This window comes from Pseudochaenichthys georgianus, chromosome 13, assembly GCF_902827115.2.
Source record: "Pseudochaenichthys georgianus chromosome 13, fPseGeo1.2, whole genome shotgun sequence".
NCBI lineage: Eukaryota > Metazoa > Chordata > Actinopteri > Perciformes > Channichthyidae > Pseudochaenichthys > Pseudochaenichthys georgianus.
In genome coordinates, this window is record NC_047515.1 from 30,278,352 (window position 1) to 30,299,698 (window position 21,347).

Below are 21,347 nucleotides of genomic sequence, written 5' to 3' on the forward strand. Positions count from 1 at the left end.
CTTTACTACATGTTGTCACTTCAGGGCTCTGTAACTTTTCACAGGTTTGATTATTATTTGTAAGCAGTCAGCGAAAAATGGGAGATTTCTCAAATGTAGCAGAATGATCATCCTGTACAGAGAGATGACCAGTACAATGTCTTGAAGTTAACCTAACAAGATGAAAGAAAAACTTGCCAAACCTATCATTCCTTTCCCCTCCCACCCCCCCGTCTCTAAACATTCGTCCTCCTCTTCAGTGTGCTCTGGTCTGCTGTCCGATGAGGTAAAGTTTTAAGGCAAGAATGAAAGGACAGGGGAGGGTTGAGAGGCGCGTGGGGGCGGCTGGAGCTGCACTTCATTAGGAAGCTAATACGTAGATTATTCAATTGGACCCTCTGCCTCCATCCATCTCTGTGCTCTCCTCCTCAACTTGAGTATGAGAGATGTGGAAAGTATGGAGGGTGGGCGTCAGATGTGGTTCAGTTCAGTTTACTTCACATTGTGTTGTTTGAGCTGAATTCAGTTCAGAGCAGTTTAGTTCCCCAGCCTCTAGGATGCGTCTGTCTGTCGTCTGTTTTCATTTCTTTCTGCCAGCCATCTTAACTATCTGTCACACCAGCGTGATCTCCACCTCCTCCGTCTTCTCACTCTTCTCTTGCGGTCGACGGGGGTGCTGTTTGGGTGGAGGAGGAGCAGCACGCACCTGCAGGGGTGAAGGAAAACATAATATATGTAAGATGGCCTACTTTTTGTTTGTATGGCAAACAGCTTTATGTTCATGCCTGCTCTGGGACACCGTATCTCTCCCAAAGACTTTTAGGGACTTGAAAAAATAAAACTCAGTAGTCTGACTGGAAATAATAATTGGGATTCAGAGTCAGTTAAATAAACACTTTGACTAATACAGAGCTACTATCTATTACTTTCCTTATTGAAAAATTGAAGTAATCTGTAAAATGTAACACTATAGAGGCAAATACTATCAGTATCGAAACCCAAAGATAATTAGTTTACTGTCACACAATATACAAATATTGACAGCAAAGTAAAAAAAAAAGGTACAGAACACTTGAATAAGTTGTATACTAACAGGTCGTAGTTTGCTTGGGCCTCCATCAGGGGTAAATCGCAGTGGCTGAGGAAATCCTGGAGACACTGGACTTTTGCCAGATTTTTGATCTAGAGAGAGGAGAAATATTTCTTAAACAAAAGATCTCACACTAAAAAGCCACAATGGCCTGTGTGTTTGCGTGTGTGTGTGTGTGTGTGTGCGTGTGTGTGTGTCTTACTGTTGTTGGGCAGCGGTCCTTTGTGTGACGAGGAGGGCGGAGGAGGCTTGTGCTCCCCGTTAAGTGCGGTGGAAGGTGAGCGTGGGAGAGGCGGCGGGGTGGAGTTTTCTGGACTGGTGAAAGGGCTGATGGGAGGTTGTTCATACAGCGGGAGGGGTGGCAGAGAACATGGCAACTTCTCAGAAGGAGAAATCTGAAGAAAGAGACAGAAATAAAGAAATTCATACATTTGCTGAGAATTGCTGCATACTTGCGATCCTACCCAATGCTCCCTAATCCCTATCACTACATACATTATATCAAACTGAGAGCACAGACTGGATAAAGTAAAACATTTTGAAACACAGCCAAAATAATCTTTAAAGAAAATGGCAAAGTAACTAGCTGAAACTGAAAAAAAGGACACTGGAAATGGTAATAAGTATTAGGAGAATTATCTTTTTCCCAAAATGTCAGTTGAGCCTTAGCCTGATGGTGGTGGTAAAAACACAATTTGTTCATGTAATAAATAAATAAATAGGGCTAATGTGTTTTATTTGTTTAATTATATATCAAGCAGAAAGGTGTTACAGTAAAATGCATTCATTTGGAGTCGTGTTTATGGCAACCTGATAAAAGCTTTAATACTCACTTTATGTTTTACTCTATTGTTGGCCTCCATCAACTCCTGAGGGAAATAAGTTCAGTTAAGTGCAGTTGTTTTAAAGCCTTTTCATTTCAAAACAGCACCTAAAGATAATGGCAAGCAAGAAGTGAGAGTTGCAGGGTGTTAAACCATAGCTATATATATATATATATATATATATATAATATCTAGATCAGGGAAACTGCAGAGCCAGGTACTAAACCCTTATTGGTTTTGTCACTAGAAGCAAACCCTTTCACAACAGTGGTTTAACGTAATACAACAGTATTGATTAAAACAAATGCCGGTTAACTAAATTGAAGTATGAGCTTCCACTTATTACAACAAATCTGCTTCCGCGGAAGTATTATTCAGTAACTTATAGATTGTTTTACTTATCTTCCCCACACACCACTTAAATCATGTTTAGAGTTGCTGCGGAGTGTGTTATGTCTACAGTATTTTCGGAAAGGGAGAGGCTGTATGCTTCCTGTAGCTGAACCTCTAATAGGGCTCCGCCACAGATAAGACATCTTCCTGTGATTGCAGTGCAGGATTTTCTCAGAGCGCTCCAGCAACACCGCAGTTCTGATCCACTGTTTGTGAACTCTGCCCTGCTGATAAATCTACTGGACAAAAGCCAGGAAGGGAGGGGAGGGGGGGGGGAAGTGGCCCAGTAGACTCCACTATATGCTTTGGGCCCTGAGGAAAGACTGATAAGACCACGTTTTCAGCTCCTGCAGAGTGATGGATGAATCTAGAGCTGAGTGGTACTTAAGGGGGAGTATGTCCCTGACTAATTGTTTACATACCTGTATGTCACCAGGCCCTCCTCCACTGGTCTCCCCATTCTCAGTGAGATCTTCTACCAGCACGGAGGGGAAGACACCCACCCGTCCGTTGATCTCCCCCTCCCAGAAGCCATCGTCCGTCTGAGTGTCGCGGTTCAACAGACGAATCACAGCTCCCTCCGAAAAGGAGAGTTCCTCGTCTGCCTGGCCATCATAATCATAAAGTGCGCGGACAAAAATGACTGTGGAGAGAAAGGGAGACAGAGAGAAAAAGTTATAAGATATACAGAAGGAATAATTATTCTTGGGGAAATGTTGTTCCTTGCTTGCCTGCCCCTCATTTTCATAAAGAGAATGGTACACAGTGCTGGAGAGAGGGAGATACAGAGAAGACAGAAAGAAATAATCATTTGGTGTCAGTTTCCCAATGTATTCAGGTAGAGCAGACACATGGCATTCGATTGGCAGAGTAGAAGAAAGAATGTTTGCATAGAAAGCAGGTGAGAAAGGAAGAATACATTATAAATACAATCTTTATCAAATGTTATGGAGTTTTGCAAAAGATGGTGTTGTCGAAAGGAGAAAAACATTTCCCCTTGTTTTGTTGTCTTTTCGACCAATTTGAATTAACTTCCTTACTCTTGTCTCTGTTCCAGTGAGTCGTGAAATGGAAGCAACCAAAAACAATGATCAAAATAGAAATGGTTGAAGAAAAAAATCAGGAGGGACGAAGCTTGTGACACCTGACATAGGTTAGTACTGTTTTATGGAAAGTGTTTACTTAACTGTGGCTTATGTAGCCTTCAGGGTTTGAATTTACACTTCTACTTCACTTCTTCTTTTACACAACCAACACTTGCCTATTCTAATAACGCTCTGCTTCACAAAAGGACTGTTTTTTATTATTCCAAGCAACTCCAGTGGAGCAGAACACAGGAAAATGTTTTAATTAGTGGTGCATAATAACCTAATTATAAGAACAAAAAAGCAAATGAACACTGGTACAACCGGAATTACCTTGTATACTGAAATTCCTGGCATGCGGTTTAATTATGTCAACTGATAATGTACCATCACTCGGTTTACAGCGGACTTACTGTTAGTGTCTCCATTGATGCAGCCCGAGTGCAGCTCTGGCTCGGTGGAATTGGACGAGGTGTGGGATCGAGCATCGAGAGTCGCCAGAGACTGGAGCATGCTGAGCAAACTGTTGGAGGTCGGGAACTGCAGGTATTTCTCCGGGACATAGCCAATGAGACCGGTCTTATTGCGAGCCTGGAAACAAACAAGGAACACGGAACAAAGACAACATTAAAACATGCATGGCAGGAGAAATACGAGCACCAAGAAACCATGCTAGGTTGTGAAACCAAACAGGACAACACAGAGCTTATAAAGAATGCTTAGGTTGTTGTAGCTGTTTACATAATGTGATTGCATCATTTGTGTCAGTGTGTGCATTTGTGTACCTTGACCCAGTCCTCCATGTCGCCATCCTCTATGACCTCCAACATCTCCTGCTCATCAATAGTTAACTCATCCGGCTGAGAGGCCTGTGGGGAAGACACAACGACAGGGTTAAAGACAGAAAGAACATGTATACAGTACAGTTAGAAAAAACATGCTACAATAAACCCATGGTTAATAGTTATGTGTACTTGTCTGCATCTTACATGCATATACTGTATAGATGCACGTGATTGTGTATGATTCTGTGTGTAGTGGTTGAACAGATAGCTGCAGACATTTGATACGTGTAGTTGTGTGACCGTGTACCTGCAGAGGGTAACTGTGTGTGTGTGTGTGTGTGTGTGTGTGTGTGTGTGTGTGTGTGTGTGTGTGTGTGTGTTTACCTTGTATGAGTACAGGACTTTGCAGGTTAGCGGGTAGTTTCGTAGAGTCCCTGAAGGACTGGAGCTGCTGTCGTCAAAAACCTCCATGTTCTCTTCACACTCCTCTCCCTCCTCACGCTCCAAATCGACTGTGCCCTTTAAAACACAAACACAGCCAGATAAAGTCAAACACCTCTGATAACTACAAGGACAAATAAGGAAAGCACTGCTCACTTTTTAAGCTCCAGAGTCAAAAAAGACTACACATAAAGTTGTCCAATATTAACAATAATACCTTTTTCAAACATTTAAAGTTTGGCTAGATAGACGCACTTCTACAAATATAAGGAACATTTTGTCCAGCCTTCATGCTCCTGCTTTATGTCCTGGTGTGACGCTCAGCAAGGTGACTTGTTTTGTTTGTCTATCTTTGCACGTGCTCAGTTCACCAGTTGCAAAGTCTGTCCATCTAACAACGACTTTCACCTTTTCCCAGGCTCGTGTCACAACTTCATCTTTACAGAGCTTACCTTGTTTCTTCCTGCCTGGGTTTCTCTGTCCCGCTCAGTGTGGATGCTACAGCTTTTAGACTCAGGTGTCGAGGGACTAACGCTTCATATGATACAGCACCTCCCTCTTTTGTTCCATGACAATTTCACTGGCTCATATGAAGGTCATGTGATCTAGCTAGTGGAAAGATCCATCACACACAGCCAGCTGGTCATAACAATAGTGTGTGTGTGTGTGTGTGTGTGTGTGTGTGTGTGTGTGTGTGTGTGTGTGTGTGTGTGTGTGTGTGTGTGTGTGTGTGTGTGTGTGTGTGTGCGCGTGCTTATCCATTCCCAAGTCATTATGTTTAGTCATCAAATTTCTGTTGACACAATAAACTCTACACTGGTGCAGAACCAAACAGATGTGTGTTTTGTATATGAGTTAGTCTCCATAATAATCTATTCCCTTCCTGAATTTTAATACACACTTTTCCTAAGCTTGTCCTTAAGTTTGTTGGTTTACGTCAATCTTATAAACTTGACTGCATTTATTTAAAAGTCCGCTGTGCAGCTTTAGGGCCATTCCATTTCATCCCTGAGGTAAAAGGACCAGCATGTATTTCCGTAGTAACCCAATAAAGTGTCCCCTTAAGTATATCCCAGTGTGTATAGCAATACAGCTGAGACGAAGACGAATGGATGATTTCATGGTTCCTGGAGCGCATGACTGAGAAAGGGATATTGAAATGAATGCAGAGTCTGCTTGATGGAATTGAGAGTTCATGGCTTACAGTATATCAGAGTGGTATTAATAAAGTTGAGTGGAATGAAGAGAGGGAGGAGGGGAAGTGCCTGCTCCCCACTGTCATTGTTTTTCTTTGCTTTCCTCTGCAGATTGTTATTCACAAGCCATCCTCCCTTCTCTCTCTGACCAACAGTCACTTCTTGACCTCTCCTTATTGAGCAAACTATTGTTAACAATCCCTCCTACTGTTGTCTATTGCCTTTGTTGAGCCTTATCATTGTAAAACCTTGTTCTCTGCCGCTGTCGGGCTCTTGAGGCTCCATACGCTCCAAATAAAATCAATGGCTGTTGAACTGCTGACCCATGCCTGAATACTCAATATGCCGCCTGGTCTGCTTTTTTAATGACGCCCAGGCAAAATGGACGAGTTTTCAGCAAGTCTAGCTTCCAACGTATTCATCGTATAAATAGCGTGGGTTAAAGGATACTTTTAGCATGAACCTCTGCCAAGTAATTGAAAAATAATGTTTGTATCCGCCCAGCGATTTGGATATTCTCCAACATAAATGGGATGGATTCTTCTCTGGCCCATGCTTCATCATTTAACCCAGATTCATGAAAATTCCAGTAGTTTTCTACAATCCTGCTGACAAACAAACCAACACACTTAAAACATAACCTCCAGGGTGAAGGGAACTAGAACACAGAAATAATATCCAAAACCTAACTTCTTGCAGGGAATATCGAAGTGACCTTTGTTTTGGTCACCAGTTTGTCTGTGAACATTTAAAAAGTGTACTGTGGCCTTAAGGTACGCTCATCTATTTTCATTACTGTTTTTCACATTTCCTCGTCTCTCTCACTTTGCATCCAATTTTACTTCAACATTATCACTCTGATGCTATCCCTGTCCTCACCTCTTCATCACACCTTTTTCTCGCAGCTGATTCCCCCACATTCTCTCTCCTCCCTCACTCATTTTCTCTCCAACACTCCCTCCCTTACTGCACAGCTCCTTCGATCCTCCCTTCTTTCTTTTTATCTCTTCCTAGATTTCCTTCACCTCAGAATTCCTCTCACTTTCTCACACTCTATATTGTCTCTCTCTCTCTCCCTCTGGTGTTAGCTGCAAGCTGCAATATCATGTGAGCAGAATGTCAAGTGCTTCCAATGGAGCAGACTCATTATGTTCAATTCTCTTGACTGACACACACACACACACACACACACACACACACACACACACACACACACACACACACACACACACACACACACACACACACACACACACACACACACACACACACACACACACACACACACACACACACACACACACACACACACACACACACACACACACACACACACACACACACACACACACACACACACACACACACACACACACACACACACACACACACGTACGTTGCTGAAATACACCAGTGGAGAGACAGAAGCACAAATGCAAAAACCTACTTTTAAATAAATATCCATAACTCAAGTGTATATCCAGTCAACCACACACAGGGACATGCTATATATGGCCAGTCACATACCGTTTGGCACTTTGAGACGTTCACAACAGATATATACACACACATCCTCCCCCCTTTCCCTCTTGGAAAAGCAGTCACTTTTACTGTAAAGGATTTTTTTTAACATTTAGTAAAAGGTGCTTATTCAGCTAAATGAAAGATCAACACCGTCTTATGTCTGTACAGTTTATATATAAACATATAAAGCTGTCACCAGCACCCGGTTAGCTTAGCAGCTAGCCTGGCTCTCTGTAATGCTAATAAACTCTACATACCAGATCATCTAAATGCTCCTAAATAAAGCATTAGATCTTGTTTGATAATGCGTACCAAAAAGAATGTGTTTCCAGTCTTTGTGCTAAGCTAAGCTAGCCAGCTCTCAGCTCTAGCAACAGACTGAAGATCTAACTTTCACAGAGAAAGCCAATACAGTACGTATATTTCTTAAAATGGCAAACTATTTGTTCATGGTTAAAGCAGTCCATCCCCATTACATGCAAAACATACCAACACATGTTCATAATGTGGTGATCCTCAGGCTTCAGATCTGTACACAGTATATCTGGCCATTTAAGCTAGGGGTCATGACATGAAAAGTGCCTGTCGTGAGAGGGCTACATCAGTATTCCAATGGGCGAAGTGGGGCGTTTTAAGAGGCTGTAATGGTGTGACAGATGATTAGGCAGCGGTGCTGAGGTCAATTATTTTACAATTTACAAGATTCAGGAAGTGATTTGTCAGGAGAAGTCTTATAGCTGGGTGGGTTTCACTTATAATGAAACCGTAAAGAATGGAAAGTCTGGGATTATTAGGTACTGCCTTAGGGTTTAAAATAAATGTTCTGAAAGTGCTGAATTGAAAAAGTAGAGAGATAACTACAGGTACACTATACAGTCATCGTGTTGTTCATTTGGAAGGTGATGAAGAAGCCACCATGCATGCAACACAAATCACTCACAGATGATATTATGTGGTGAACTTGTGCTATTCTACTTCTGATTTAGTGTCAGATGTGCACTTTACAGCCAAGTCAAAAAGTGCAGCACCCTTTTAAATGCTGATTTAAATAATGTATTAATATGCATTTTTGAACCTGTATACTTTATAATAATAATACTAAATAAATCATAATGTTTCCTCCAATGTTTTCAAATTTCATTAAAGTTATTTTGTCTTGGCTGGAAAGCTGCAACGTACGCAGAGTGAGGGGAGGCGTCTCACCGAAAGTGAGGGATCGTGGGAAGTGTAGGTGGCCCAACGTTCATTCTCCAGCTCCTCCATCACCTACAGCATGCACAGAGAGAGTGGAGGGGGGGGGGGGTTTACTGTATATACGTTCTGTAGGCAGGCAACACACATACTCTACTACACAAAATGAGATGTATGTGTGAAAGGATTTAAATGCACACTCACTCCAGTGGTCGTATGTATGAACGCACTCACAAACATGTATCAAACAATGTTTTACACTTTCCTGCAGAAACTCTAATCAGGTAACTGGATTACTAAAAATCATCAATGCAAATTCTTTGCATTTTGCACAGTCGGAAATATGCCTGAAAATGATTAATGATTCTTATTTTCTCTGTATATTTAGTATTGTTCCTAAATAAAGCCAAATCATTTATTAACCGATCACTCACTTAATTGATAACATAATTTAAAGAATACTCCGTTTTTGTTTTAATCGATAGCTGCAGCCCTTAAGAAAAGCCTTACACACACACACACACACACACACACACACACACACACACACACACACACACACACACACACACACACACACACACACACACACACACACACACACCCCCCCCTACACTCGTCTTTCCTTCCTCACAAATGCTGACGAGAAAACTGATAGCCGACAGTTCCCTTCTTCAGAGAGGTGCAGTCAATCACACACACACACACACACACACACACACACACACACACACACACACACACACACACACACACACACACACACACACACACACACACACACACACACACACACACACACACACACACACACACACACACACACACACACACACACACACACACACACACACACACACACACACACACACACACACACACACACACACACACACACACACACACACACACACACACACACACACATCGTACCTGGTTCATGGCGCTCTTCAGCCAGGTATCCACGGCGACCCCCACTTGCCGCAGAAGGTCCAACCGAGCCTCAGCTTTTAACTTTATTGTCTTTGGAGAGAAAAGGATTTAGGTAAGTTAAGAGCATTCGATATATTACTGCCCTCCACAGTTTTTCTTGCATCAGTCTGAAAATCAAATGTGTCCCATTTTATTTCAAACAGGGACCTGATTTCTCTAATTATGGAGTAAACCTAACCCACCACTTGATGATCGAGAACCACGTCAAAAATCTTAAATCAAATCTTCACGGAAAACACATTTTTTATTTTCCTTTCTGCTTCATTACATCACATGCCACGCAGTTCAGTGACAAGAGTCAGGATTTGCACTCCAAAATTAGCTTAAATGGCAAATCATCAAAACTCACTGAACTTTCTTTTAATGAGCTGCCAACGCTGGACATGTGCTTTGTTCTTTCCTAATGATACGATATGATAAGGCTATGACCACCAGCAGTGAAACCCCTGAGATTTACATTCCCTTTGTCTCGCCTCCTCAACCCTCTTTCATCTCTGATCCGTTCTCTTTTTTCTGATGTCTCTCACCAATTTCCCCTTTCATTACACGCGTCTTTCCTTCCTCACAAATGCTGACGAGAAAAGTGATAGCCGATAGTTCCCTTCTTCAGAGAGGTGCAGTCAATCACACACACACACACACACACACACACACACACACACACACACACACACACACACACACACACAGACACACACACACACACACACACACACACACACACACACACACACACACACACACACACACACACACACACACACACACACACACACACACACACACACACACACACACACACACACACACACACACACACACACACACACACACACACACACACACACACACACACACACACACACACACACACACACCGCCAAGACAGACTTCCTGGCTTTGATCAATAAAAACCTGAGAGCTCCTTAAGTGCCTCCTTATTATCCGATCCATTAGTAAAGTCCAGCAAATGCTAAAGGTTGCTGTTGGACCTTAGACATAAAGGGCTGAAGACGACAAGTTGAAATGATGGACGATGTATGTTCAGCCATCTTTGCAGCAGCAGAATAAGAATAAGTAGCCAGTGTTGGGAGTACAGATAACGAGTGGAGGACTGCGGGACCTCCCAGAATATAGAATATGGAGCATACAGAAATATAGAAGGAGAGTTGACAGGTGGAGAAATAGTGCAGGGAAAAACATAGCTGTCTAACTTATATTGAGTTATTCTAAGTCCTGGTGCTGCAGAGCTCAAAAGATGACAACTGGACTTGTTGAGAAAAGCAATGAAACATGTCTTAATGTTGAGATCAGGAGAAACTTAAGGAATACTAGAAGCTCCATACCAATTGGTCTTCAGTTTTTATAGTGTACTGTGTCTTATGATTTGCTACACGCCATATGCAGATGAAATTGTGCCTAGATTTTGAGTCGATACTTCAAATCATTTTATCAATCCTTATTAGTTTTGTTTGCTCGTGCTGGAAAGTGTCTGAGAGCACAAGCTTGTCTCTCTCTTGATGCATCTTGTGTCTGAAGCATGTTGACGCCTCGTTAATGAGGCCAGATTGTCTGGTGGAGCAGCTCATTAATGTAGAGACAGCCTCCTGCTTTAATTGCTCTCACTCTTTCTCTAAAAACTCCTTATAAAGAGAAAAACATAGACTTAACTTAGGCATGAACAAATTGCTTTACATTGACTTTTGGTTTCATAAGGGACATGAAGATTGGTCCCTTGGGTAAAAGTGCCTCCTCCCTATGCAGAGTGAGTAGAAATATATTTGTAATACATAACAACTTAATTGTGTTCCCTCAAAACGTAATTGACAATGTTGTTTTGCTGTATGTGTAACCTTTTATTAGAATATCACAAGCTGTAGTAACAACTAAAATCACCTTTCACATAAGACTGGATATAAATGTAAGACTTTGGATTTGGTTGAACATGTCTTTTACCTTTTTTAGTCATATCCACATAACTGATGATTATTTAACCAACATATCATAGTGTATATGTTTTATGAAAACACCAATAGTGTGCTGTAAGATATCTTTGCAATATCGATATGAAGTTATTATTGACTTTTGTCATATCGCCCAGCCCTCGTTAAATAACTTCATAAATGCCTTTTTCTCTCCTCTTGATTGAAACCAAACTAAACTCCACACAGCTGGCCAGGGGCCAAGGCATTACACATGATTAGAATATAAAATATATTTCATTTTACGTTCTAAATTTCACTTGACTTTTATCACAGCACATATCACTTAATCTCGCTGATAAATTGTGTTGCGGTATTAACTATTTAAGTCACTTCCAGAAAAAACCTCCAGAGCCTTTCAGTTCCCAGAGCCTTTGATCAAGTTCCCAGCGAGAGGCAATCACATCAGAGGTTTGTAGAGCGCCCAGAATACATAACTCTCTTTCTTTCAATGTTTAGTGATTTCTTTCAAACAGAGGCGAGAAAAAGAGGATCAGTCTAGAGATTGAGGTGAGTGCGGTTGAAAACTACAAAATAGATAGCTACTTAGCTACTACTTAGCTACCTCATCTACTCTTTTGTGTAGATATGTCTGTGAAGGCAACAGTCTCTTTTAATATATTCTTATAATAACTACAAAATTGGTCCGCAAGCTCTTAAAAGTTCTACATTATTCAAGACATTGATATTTATGTTTCTTGCATCGTGTTTAAATAACGTTTTGTTGTAAAATTATTAAAGGCAATAAATCAAAAATAAAACAAAAAGCTATCTATCAATAAATATCAACAGTGCATCCTTCTTACAGATTTGCCCGCAGTTTGACGTGCAGTAAATGGTCACATATTGGCACAGTCAGTGCGTGATTATACACATTGACTTTGAAAGTCAATTCGCTGTCGAAGTGCTTAAGACGTCGTCACAAGCAAATTAGGCAATTAATACAAAATCAGTAAATGAGGACAGGAGGCGAGGCCAACTATGATCACAGCAATGATTTACTGACAGTTCACATGATGCTTGTGAAACACCGACGTGCATTTGTGAGTACAGATGCCTCACAAATATATTATAATTCATAGATTTACTGTATAATTACACCTCATTCTAAATCTTCATGTTCTTGCTAATAAAGTGTTAAAATGGCCACTGCCTCATGTTTAATGGGATGAAAGGGAGACTTTGTGTAATTGGAAATAATGACGCCATCACTGCACAGATAATGCTGTAATCATCCTGGATGTCTTTTGTTCTGCGTTCACTCCCTTTATAATTCTGCGATAAGAGCTCTATGATGAAGCCATTTATACCAAATGAGCTCATTAAATATTAATCATCTGACTTAAAGTAATGTTGGCCGAGAAGAGCAACGAATCGCAGGCACACAGTGGGAAGGAGAGGCAGAAACAGAGGGTGGAAAAAGGACTTTGCTCTTCGTGATAAACAAGACTCAAGATGATTTAGTAGACAGTGAGATGCTAGTATCTACTGATGGTGTTGCTTAATATTAGCAATGTTGGTTGACTAAAAATAGATACACTGGCTTGTATATCTTTTTAAAAGAGCAACATAACCTCAGGGGATGAAAATATAAAACTATAGTGAAATAGTGATCACACAGAGAGGTAACATCAGAAGTGAAAGGTTTGTTGGCCGTGACAGTAGAGGGTGCTAGATATTTGAAAACCTGAAGCAGTATGGAGGAAGAAAGACTTTGGGGAGAGAATGAACACAAAAAGAAAACAGCAACCAAAAGCCATAACATTAGAGACTTTGAAAGACAGAGAGACAGAGTGGAGTGGAGAGAGATGACAGATCATGCAGCGATCTCATTCATACTTTGACAGGTTCAATCTGTGGGAATCAATACATACATGATAGACATCTCTACAGGTGGAAAGGAAATAGTGGGCTTTGTGGATAGCAATGGTCAAACAACATGAATGATCGGACATCTCCTGCAATGTGAACGGTGTATTGATCGATCCTGGGCCATGTTTGTTACTTTAATTGCCTCCTGCTCCGTTAGCTGAGCAGAGAGTCAGACTGGAGGCCAACAGCAACTATTCACATTTAAAATATTTACCAAATAATTAGTCACGCAGCCCAGACAATGGGTAGAGGAAATATAAGACAGGGCCGAGTTTTATGTTATCAAAGAAACAGAGGAAAGAGGCAGGAAGTGAGTCTACAATGATATGCAACTTTTTTGTATCACAGATTTAATAGCATATATTTTAGGGTCATTCACTATAAAGACAACCTCTTTTCCCTTTTGTGCACCAGCAATCTCAGCAGACAAACATATCCCATATGTATCCACTGTGTGAACAAATATAAATGTTGACAATGTGAGTCAGTACCTCAGCTTTGCGTATGTTTTCTTTGGTGTCGTCTATCTTCAACTCCAGATCTAGTCTCCCCTGCTCTGTGGGGGGCAAGCCATGGTTCTCACACTCCTCCAGACACTGAAAACAACACACACACCCTTCCGGGGTTAGAAATAGCACATGTGTGTCTCTCTTCGAAAAACACATTTTATTTCTGAAACGGGCATATGTGACGAACATTCGTCTCCGTCTTACTCTCGTGTAATGTATGATGTTCTTGTGTTCTCTGGCGATTCTGGTTGCCCATCTCCTGGCCTCTTTGTTCAGACTGTGCTCCTCCGTCGTCCCCGTCTCCGACTCCAGCTGTCGACTCTAATAAAGACAAACACACACATACACACATACAGACATACCAGACAGGCATAGGTAAACACACAAATGTACCCAGCCCAATAAACACACACACAACCATGTCAGACACACACACACACACACACACACACACACACACACACACACACACACACACACACACACACACACACACACACACACACACACACACACACACACACACACACACACACACACACACACACACACACACACACACACACACACACACACACACACACACACACACACACACACACACACACACACACAATGCTCTCATAAGTACACTGTCGGTGGTGACAGCACAAGGTGTGTGATGTGCAGAAGCTGTTAATTGAGCTAAAGAAAGTGTGAGAGAAAAAGGTTGTTTCCCTCTCACATCATTACAGTAATACCACGTGTGTTGCAAAGCTCTATTGTTATCCTCTTGGAAAGAAATAGCTGCTATTAAAACCACAGAGCACGGCTGTGTGAGTGTGTGCATGGCAACAGGAATATTGAAATGGAATTTATTTTGCAAATAACAATTAAAGCAGCTATGTGGGCTATGTCTTCAAGTTCATAGTTGAAACACCTTGTCACTAATCCATCACATACCAACAACTGAACCATAATACATTATATCTTGTACATTTGACTTACTACAGTATGTGTAATGCAATAAATCATGATCGCCCTTTTTTCTGCTAAAGTAATGACCCTTTTTTTGTGCTTATTTCACATGGAAGATGTCTGTATTTCTTTCTTCCTCGGCGCTCTCCTTACCGGTTAAAAGAGGGCAGGGCAAGGTTGGAAAGGTGATGTCAGTAACGAATGTTTAGCTTCCTTTGAATGACAATCAGATGACAGTTGGTGTTGTTTGGTCCAATTATCATCAAACTCAGCCCTGACAGTCCTGATGAGTTCTGATGTCAATCGCATGCTGTTACGTCGGTCATGCAGATGGGCAGACTGAATGATAATTGCTGTTGCATTTAAAATATTTAGCAACTAAGTAGTCACTCAACCAAAACACATTGTAAGAAAATATAAATATGACTCAGCGGATGGAGAATGTAGGTATAAGCCTTCAATTTGCCACATATCCTCTTCTACTTATGCTATCTTTGAATAAGTGTTTCTCGAGCATCCTGTGCTGAGAGCGGTCCAAGACTATTGTGATTGGTTTAAATGAATACAAATATGCCAGAGCGTTGTTCCCCCCTATCACAAATAATGGTGCTACAAAAGATTAAGAAACTATGTATATGCCCTAGCCACATTTTTATGTTGTTATTGATAAAAAGGGCTTGTTTGCTAAGCTAACGCTGAATCTATGTTACTGCAGGGAATGAGTGATGATTCTTAATAAATAATAATTTTCTTTACTGTTGATTTTTTTGTCATTCATATTTGATGCTATAGAAAAATATTATAGATTTTAAGAAAATAGCATTATTATTATTGTCTAAAAAGGGGCATTTTAGCGCTGTCTTTTAATTGTAGACTGTAGGAATAGGCACACAACCCAAAGAGATCATTTTCATGACGATATCTCAAATGATGTGGCTACTGTATATGTCTTTTACGAGTTGTGAAAAAACTTATTAAAGTTTAAAGTGGAAAGACGTCCTTTCTGTTATAAGTTATAATATAGCTATATACTTTATTTTTTTTTAAAAATCCACATTTTGTCAGATAAAAAAATCATGCTGGAGCTAAACTTCTATCTCTACTTTGTGAAAATCACATGTGTTCCTGTAATTTATATATTATTGACCAATTCTGTGACATATTTCTGTAGCCTATAACGTTTGAAAAAATAGCATTAGTCACTTCCAACAAAAACAAACTAAGCCTCAGGATGGACATTCACTGTCACTGATGGCTCCTAGAACTCAGAGGCGGGGGTTCCCATAATCTGATAATACAAGTGTGCTAGCTAGACTATGGAACAGGATATTTTAATTGCACGTTTCCATGCACATCATATCTATTAATTATGTGCCGCTTCAGTAAAAAGAAGGCATAAATCTGGCTAAGTATAGGTGTGAAACGAAGAGTATTACACGGGAGATTTACAGCTTAATTACAGTCAGGCAAGAAGGGAAGTTAAGGCAGGGAGGCAGAAAGCTAGACTCGAACAGCGGCTCCAAAGTGACTTATTGCCTTGATTGCTTATTGCTTTAATGTTAATAGAGTAAACAGAGTAAATAAGCATTTTTTTTCAAACTGCCGAGCAGCATCTACTGCCTACTTTGCTGAATAATTGCTTATACAAAACACTTTGAAGCTTGCACCTCTTGCATTTCCTTGAATGTGACCTTTACGGGCTGTTCTGTAATTATGTTAGTTCAGGTTCCTCCTTCTGAATTTCAGGTATATTCTTCAATATAAGCAGGCCTGTATACCCCTAATAAGTCTGGGGGCAACTTAAAATGTTATACAGTATATTTATGTTTATATAGGACATAAGGTGACTCGGTGCAGTAGAAAAACAATGATTTCCATATTTTGTAATATCTTGATGTAGTTACATTACAATGGTCTGATTGCATTTTAATTGTGTTGATTTGTCTACATCAGATAATAACAATCAGATCAAGGTTACAATGATAAACCATTAGCAACCCCTGTATATATTATAACAGAGAAAAATACGACTTGTCAGCCTGCCAGATAAGGGAAATGTGAAGCACAGCGCTGCACATCTATCACAACCTCCCCTGTCATAATAACAGTCATTCAGATGACTGGATACAACGGGAAGTACTGTGTATCCTTGTAGGAACATTTGAAAACGCAGACTCTCAGTTTAAAATGTATTTTCTATATTGTAACTTTTGCCACTATACAAAGCTACAACACTCTTCTCTAAGACATCATATCACACATCATAGCCCCCCATTGTTTTCTAAAAAAGGATCTCCCCCGCACCACAGCTTGCAGCGACATACCATTGTCTTGACTAATGAAGCTTAGCGCAAGTTCAGGCAAGAAGACCTATCACTCCGTATTGCACGTCATGGCAATACTCGCTCCCTTCACTAGATGACAGGGAGCGCCACTCCTTAGCCAACATATCACTTCCCTCCATTCACAAGCCTAATTATCGCACCTGTTAATCCCTCTATATATGCTCTCCCCTTTTCTATCAGCTGTCTTCCAGGTGTCAACGCGCAACCCTCCTCCACCCCTTCGCCTCCTGCTTCCAACTCCGGGCCAAGCTCAACCTTCTCCCTTCCAACCGGACCTAACCACTTATCACCACCACCAGTGTCTAGACCCAGGGGGGTTAATCGGAAACGGTTCTTTCCCTTCCCGAATGATATCCTACAAAACCTGGGCCTAATCGCCAAAACACATTTCATTCACTTGTTATAAACTGTCATCATTATGTTTCATTTATATAATGTGACCGATAATAAACATGTATACATCACGTCTCTCCTGATTGAAATATAAATCTTGATGCTGAACAGTTGGGCATCACACTTAAGTCAAAGCAGCAGTATTTCTATGTGAGCTATTTTAATGGATTCAAAAGCAGTAAGAGGCTCCAAGGTGTCTACGCAACCTGCAGTAGAAAAGACAGCAAATGCATTTCAGACTATTTATGCGCAATAAAGGCAACAACAAAAATGCATTAAAAGTGTTATCCTAAAAAAACAAAAAAATATGAATCCTTAATCCAATTTATGTTTAGTCCTACATTTTAATATTATTCAACCCTTGGTATAGTAGAAAGATAATTTTCTGTTTATTGAGTTCTGTTTGTAGATGCAGACACTTCCTTATTATTCTCACATAGTGTAATCACCTATTCACATTTAGCAAGTATATTGACATGTGGGCAGTGGCAAGGGTAAGCTAAAGGTCATTTAAAAAAGAAAATATACACAGACAAACAACGAGAATAAACTTGTACAGAGATTGTCATACTGTCTACCATTACCTTATTTTGAACCAAAATTCATACAACCAAACCTTTTAGGCATGTATCTACAGGAAGGCGATGATTACGTGAAATGTCAGAAGATGAGGCAACAGCAAAAAGGTTACAGTATCTGATAAGTCATATGTGTGTTGCGAATGCATTACTCAGCAACAGATGACAGTATCAAAGCTTTACGGTGCTGTGGAGTCACTTTCCTAACAGCGGTATTCAGTAATCCAGAAAATACAGCTCCCTGCTCAATATGATGGAGCAGTTGGATAAGGCAGGGTTAGGGTATAACAGCTCTTATAGTAAAAACACTGCTACTAAGATAATTAGCCTTATTTAGTCCCTAATAGACAAGAATCAAGAATATGCACGCAGCAGGGGGATCATCCGTCTATGTACAATGACATATTAAGAACCAGATCACAGGAGAAATGTCTTCAAAGGTTCCTCATTCAAACTCTGACTTAGGTAAGACCGCTTTACGCTAGTATCCACTTTACTACTGAAAAGAACGGCAACACAGCTTGAAGTGAGAAACAAGAAATCCTCTAAAACACTTCTTTCTAGTAATATTTGTGATTGTTTTAATTAGTATGGCTATGTAGGGAATGAGTCCTTACCCCAAGTGAAGGAGTTCAAGTATCTCGGGGTCTTGTTCTCGAGTGAGGGAACAATGGAGCGTGAGATGGGCCGGAGAATCGGAGCAGCGGGAGCGGTACTGCAGTCGCTTTACTGCACTGTTGTGACGAAAAGGGAGCTGAGCCAGAAGGCAAAGCTCTCTGTCTACCGGGCCATTTTCGTTCCTACCCTCACCTATGGTCATGAAGGATGGGTCATGACCGAAAGAACGAGATCGCGGATACAAGCGGCCGAGATGGGTTTTCTCCGCAGGGTGGCTGGTGTCTCCCTTAGGGATAAGGTGAGAAGTTCAGTCATCCGGGAGGGACTCGGAGTTGAGCCGCTCCTCCTTCGCGTCGAAAGGAGCCAGTTGAGGTGGTTCGGGCACCTAGTTAGGATGCCACCTGGGCCCCTCCCTAGGGAGGTGTTCCAGGCACGTCCAGCTGGGAAGAGACCAAGGGGTAGACCTAGGACCAGGTGGAGGGATTATATCTCTTCGCTGGTCTGGGAGCGCCTTGGGATCCCCCAGTCAGAGCTGGTTGATGTCGCCAGGGAAAAGAAAGTTTGGGGCTCTCTGCTGGAACTGCTACCCCCGCGACCCGACCACGGATAAGCGGGAGAAGATGGATGGATGGCTATGTGTGTGGGTGATGGCCGTGTTTTGTGTATTGTAATTGTGTTATTGTCTACTTGATTTATGTAATTTGTTTGCAGGTCTCTCGTACAAGAGAGATCTGGATCTCAACGGCATTTTCTGAACTAATAAAGCTTAACTAACTGACTGACTTGTCTCATAATGAATCGAAAAGCAACGACTAGGGTAATGGAAGATAGATAAGTTAGGGTAGGTTGGAAAAGTCACAAGTTACAGTGTTGTTGCATAGAAGGAAAGCTACAATCAAGATACAACTGAAGCTGTGACTATGCATCCTACCAGTAATTCAAAACCTCACACATACTCATCAGGTTTATTTTTAATTGTTATACCAGCAATGTTCATTTTGTCATATGCTGTTACGTTGCAGCATGCAACAGTCTATGTTTGGTTATTTTACTATGACAAACAGACAAACTAGTTCCCTTGTATTTGCGCTGCTGCTAGACAGGCTGCAACGTCTACACTACTGTGTGTTTTAGAACAGGGATGATCCCACGCTAACCGGTTACATGAATGCATGACGCTATTGACAGTCCTGGGATTTCTATCAGTTTTCAACATAATGTCGAAATCAAATAATGTAAATCGGATTTTATTCGGAGCATGAAGTGTACTAGATACAAAGTAGCGGGCATTTAAGCAAACAGCAGTAATAGGTTGGAGAGTAGCTCTGTAGTCACATATACATACGTTAAGAGTAGCATGCAAAATGTCAAACATAATATTATGCATTTTTAAAAGATGTACCAAGGCTGAGTCAGATAAATATATAGAGATGAATGGGGTAGATTGAAGAATGCTAACAACAGTTAAGACTACCTGTGCCAGGGTCATTCTCATGGCACTGACGGGCGACGGCTCAATGTCCACCAACTGCGGCACCGAGCTCAGAGTCTGGCACACACGTACACAAAGGCAAGCGTCCACGCACACGCACGCGCACACGCACACACACACACACACACACACACACACACACACACACACACACACACACACACACACACACACACACACACACACACACACACACACACACACACACACACACACACACACACACACACACACACACACACACACACACACACACATACAAGAGCAGCAGTGCAAACACACAGACACACAAATACAAGGAGGGGTTAATGGGAAAAAGGTTAGGGAAAAGTGTTAGCAAAGGTTAAACAGGGATACAGGGAAGGAAAAGCACATTGTTGTTTAGAGAAATGTTACCAGTTTATGCCAGGGAGGGGAAGAAGTGTAACACATAACAGTGATAGTGTGAAAGAGGGAAAGAAGCTGAGAATTAAGAGAGCACAAAATGACTCGGGCACAAGAGAAAAGGAAAGCTATCGAGGACCAAGGTCCACCGGGAGACATCTCTTCTAGCCAGAAATACTTAATAAGCCCCCAGAGGGGTGAGACAGCATCCTGCCCACTGCTGCATTCTGATAACAAAGACTTGAGATCGATAAACGACCATTTGAAATATTTTCAAACGTCCAGCAACCATTTAATACAAAAGAAAAAAGGGTATGTAACTTATGTTAATGATGGAAAGAACCTAGGACTACAAAGAAAATCTCCCAGTGGAAACATTACATTTGATGTTAAAACGATTCATATTAGAACACAGCAGATTCATGCTTTTGTTGAGCTGTCAGACACTAGTTAACTGGACAACTCCGTCCTGAAGAGTTACCATGAAGACATGAAGCTGGACAACAAAAGAGCCAAGGATGTCTCTAGAGAATAAGAATGATAAGAGGCTTGGCTCGTGGATTTCCCGCTTGGCAAGACTCTCAGCCCCGGATGTATTAATGGGATTCTCTAAAAGTACAAGAATAAAAATACATGAATTCTCGACTGCTAAAGAGGAGCTAAGGACTTTAGCCAGAGATGGAAAGTACAATATCGGAGGAGAGAGAACATGTGGG

The 21,347-nt window shown here is 41.2% G+C and overlaps 1 protein-coding gene across 6 annotated transcripts in view; it reads right to left on the reverse strand.

Moving 5' to 3' along the window:
• Nucleotides 1-214: 214 nt before the first annotated feature.
• LOC117457302 (F-BAR and double SH3 domains protein 2-like) overlaps nucleotides 215-21,347 on the reverse strand; it is a 75,209-nt gene continuing 54,076 nt past the window's right edge. The window contains exons 11-23 of one of the 6 annotated variants that reach the window (XM_034097288.2): nucleotides 20,230-20,304; nucleotides 14,069-14,185; nucleotides 13,847-13,951; nucleotides 9,442-9,531; nucleotides 8,521-8,583; nucleotides 4,541-4,675; nucleotides 4,157-4,240; nucleotides 3,785-3,962; nucleotides 2,709-2,929; nucleotides 1,903-1,938; nucleotides 1,272-1,464; nucleotides 1,073-1,161; nucleotides 215-685 (exon numbers count right to left, since the gene is read on the reverse strand). In XM_034097288.2, the coding sequence (XP_033953179.1) occupies nucleotides 593-685; nucleotides 1,073-1,161; nucleotides 1,272-1,464; nucleotides 1,903-1,938; nucleotides 2,709-2,929; nucleotides 3,785-3,962; nucleotides 4,157-4,240; nucleotides 4,541-4,675; nucleotides 8,521-8,583; nucleotides 9,442-9,531; nucleotides 13,847-13,951; nucleotides 14,069-14,185; nucleotides 20,230-20,304 (1,479 nt within the window). In that variant the 3' untranslated portion in view covers nucleotides 215-592. Of the gene's footprint in view, nucleotides 686-1,072; nucleotides 1,162-1,271; nucleotides 1,465-1,902; nucleotides 1,939-2,708; nucleotides 2,930-3,784; nucleotides 3,963-4,156; nucleotides 4,241-4,540; nucleotides 4,676-8,496; nucleotides 8,584-9,441; nucleotides 9,532-13,846; nucleotides 13,952-14,068; nucleotides 14,186-20,229; nucleotides 20,305-21,347 lie in introns of all 6 variants that reach the window. The other 5 variants (XM_071205200.1, XM_034097287.2, XM_034097291.2 and 2 more) reach the window with 5 other exon arrangements.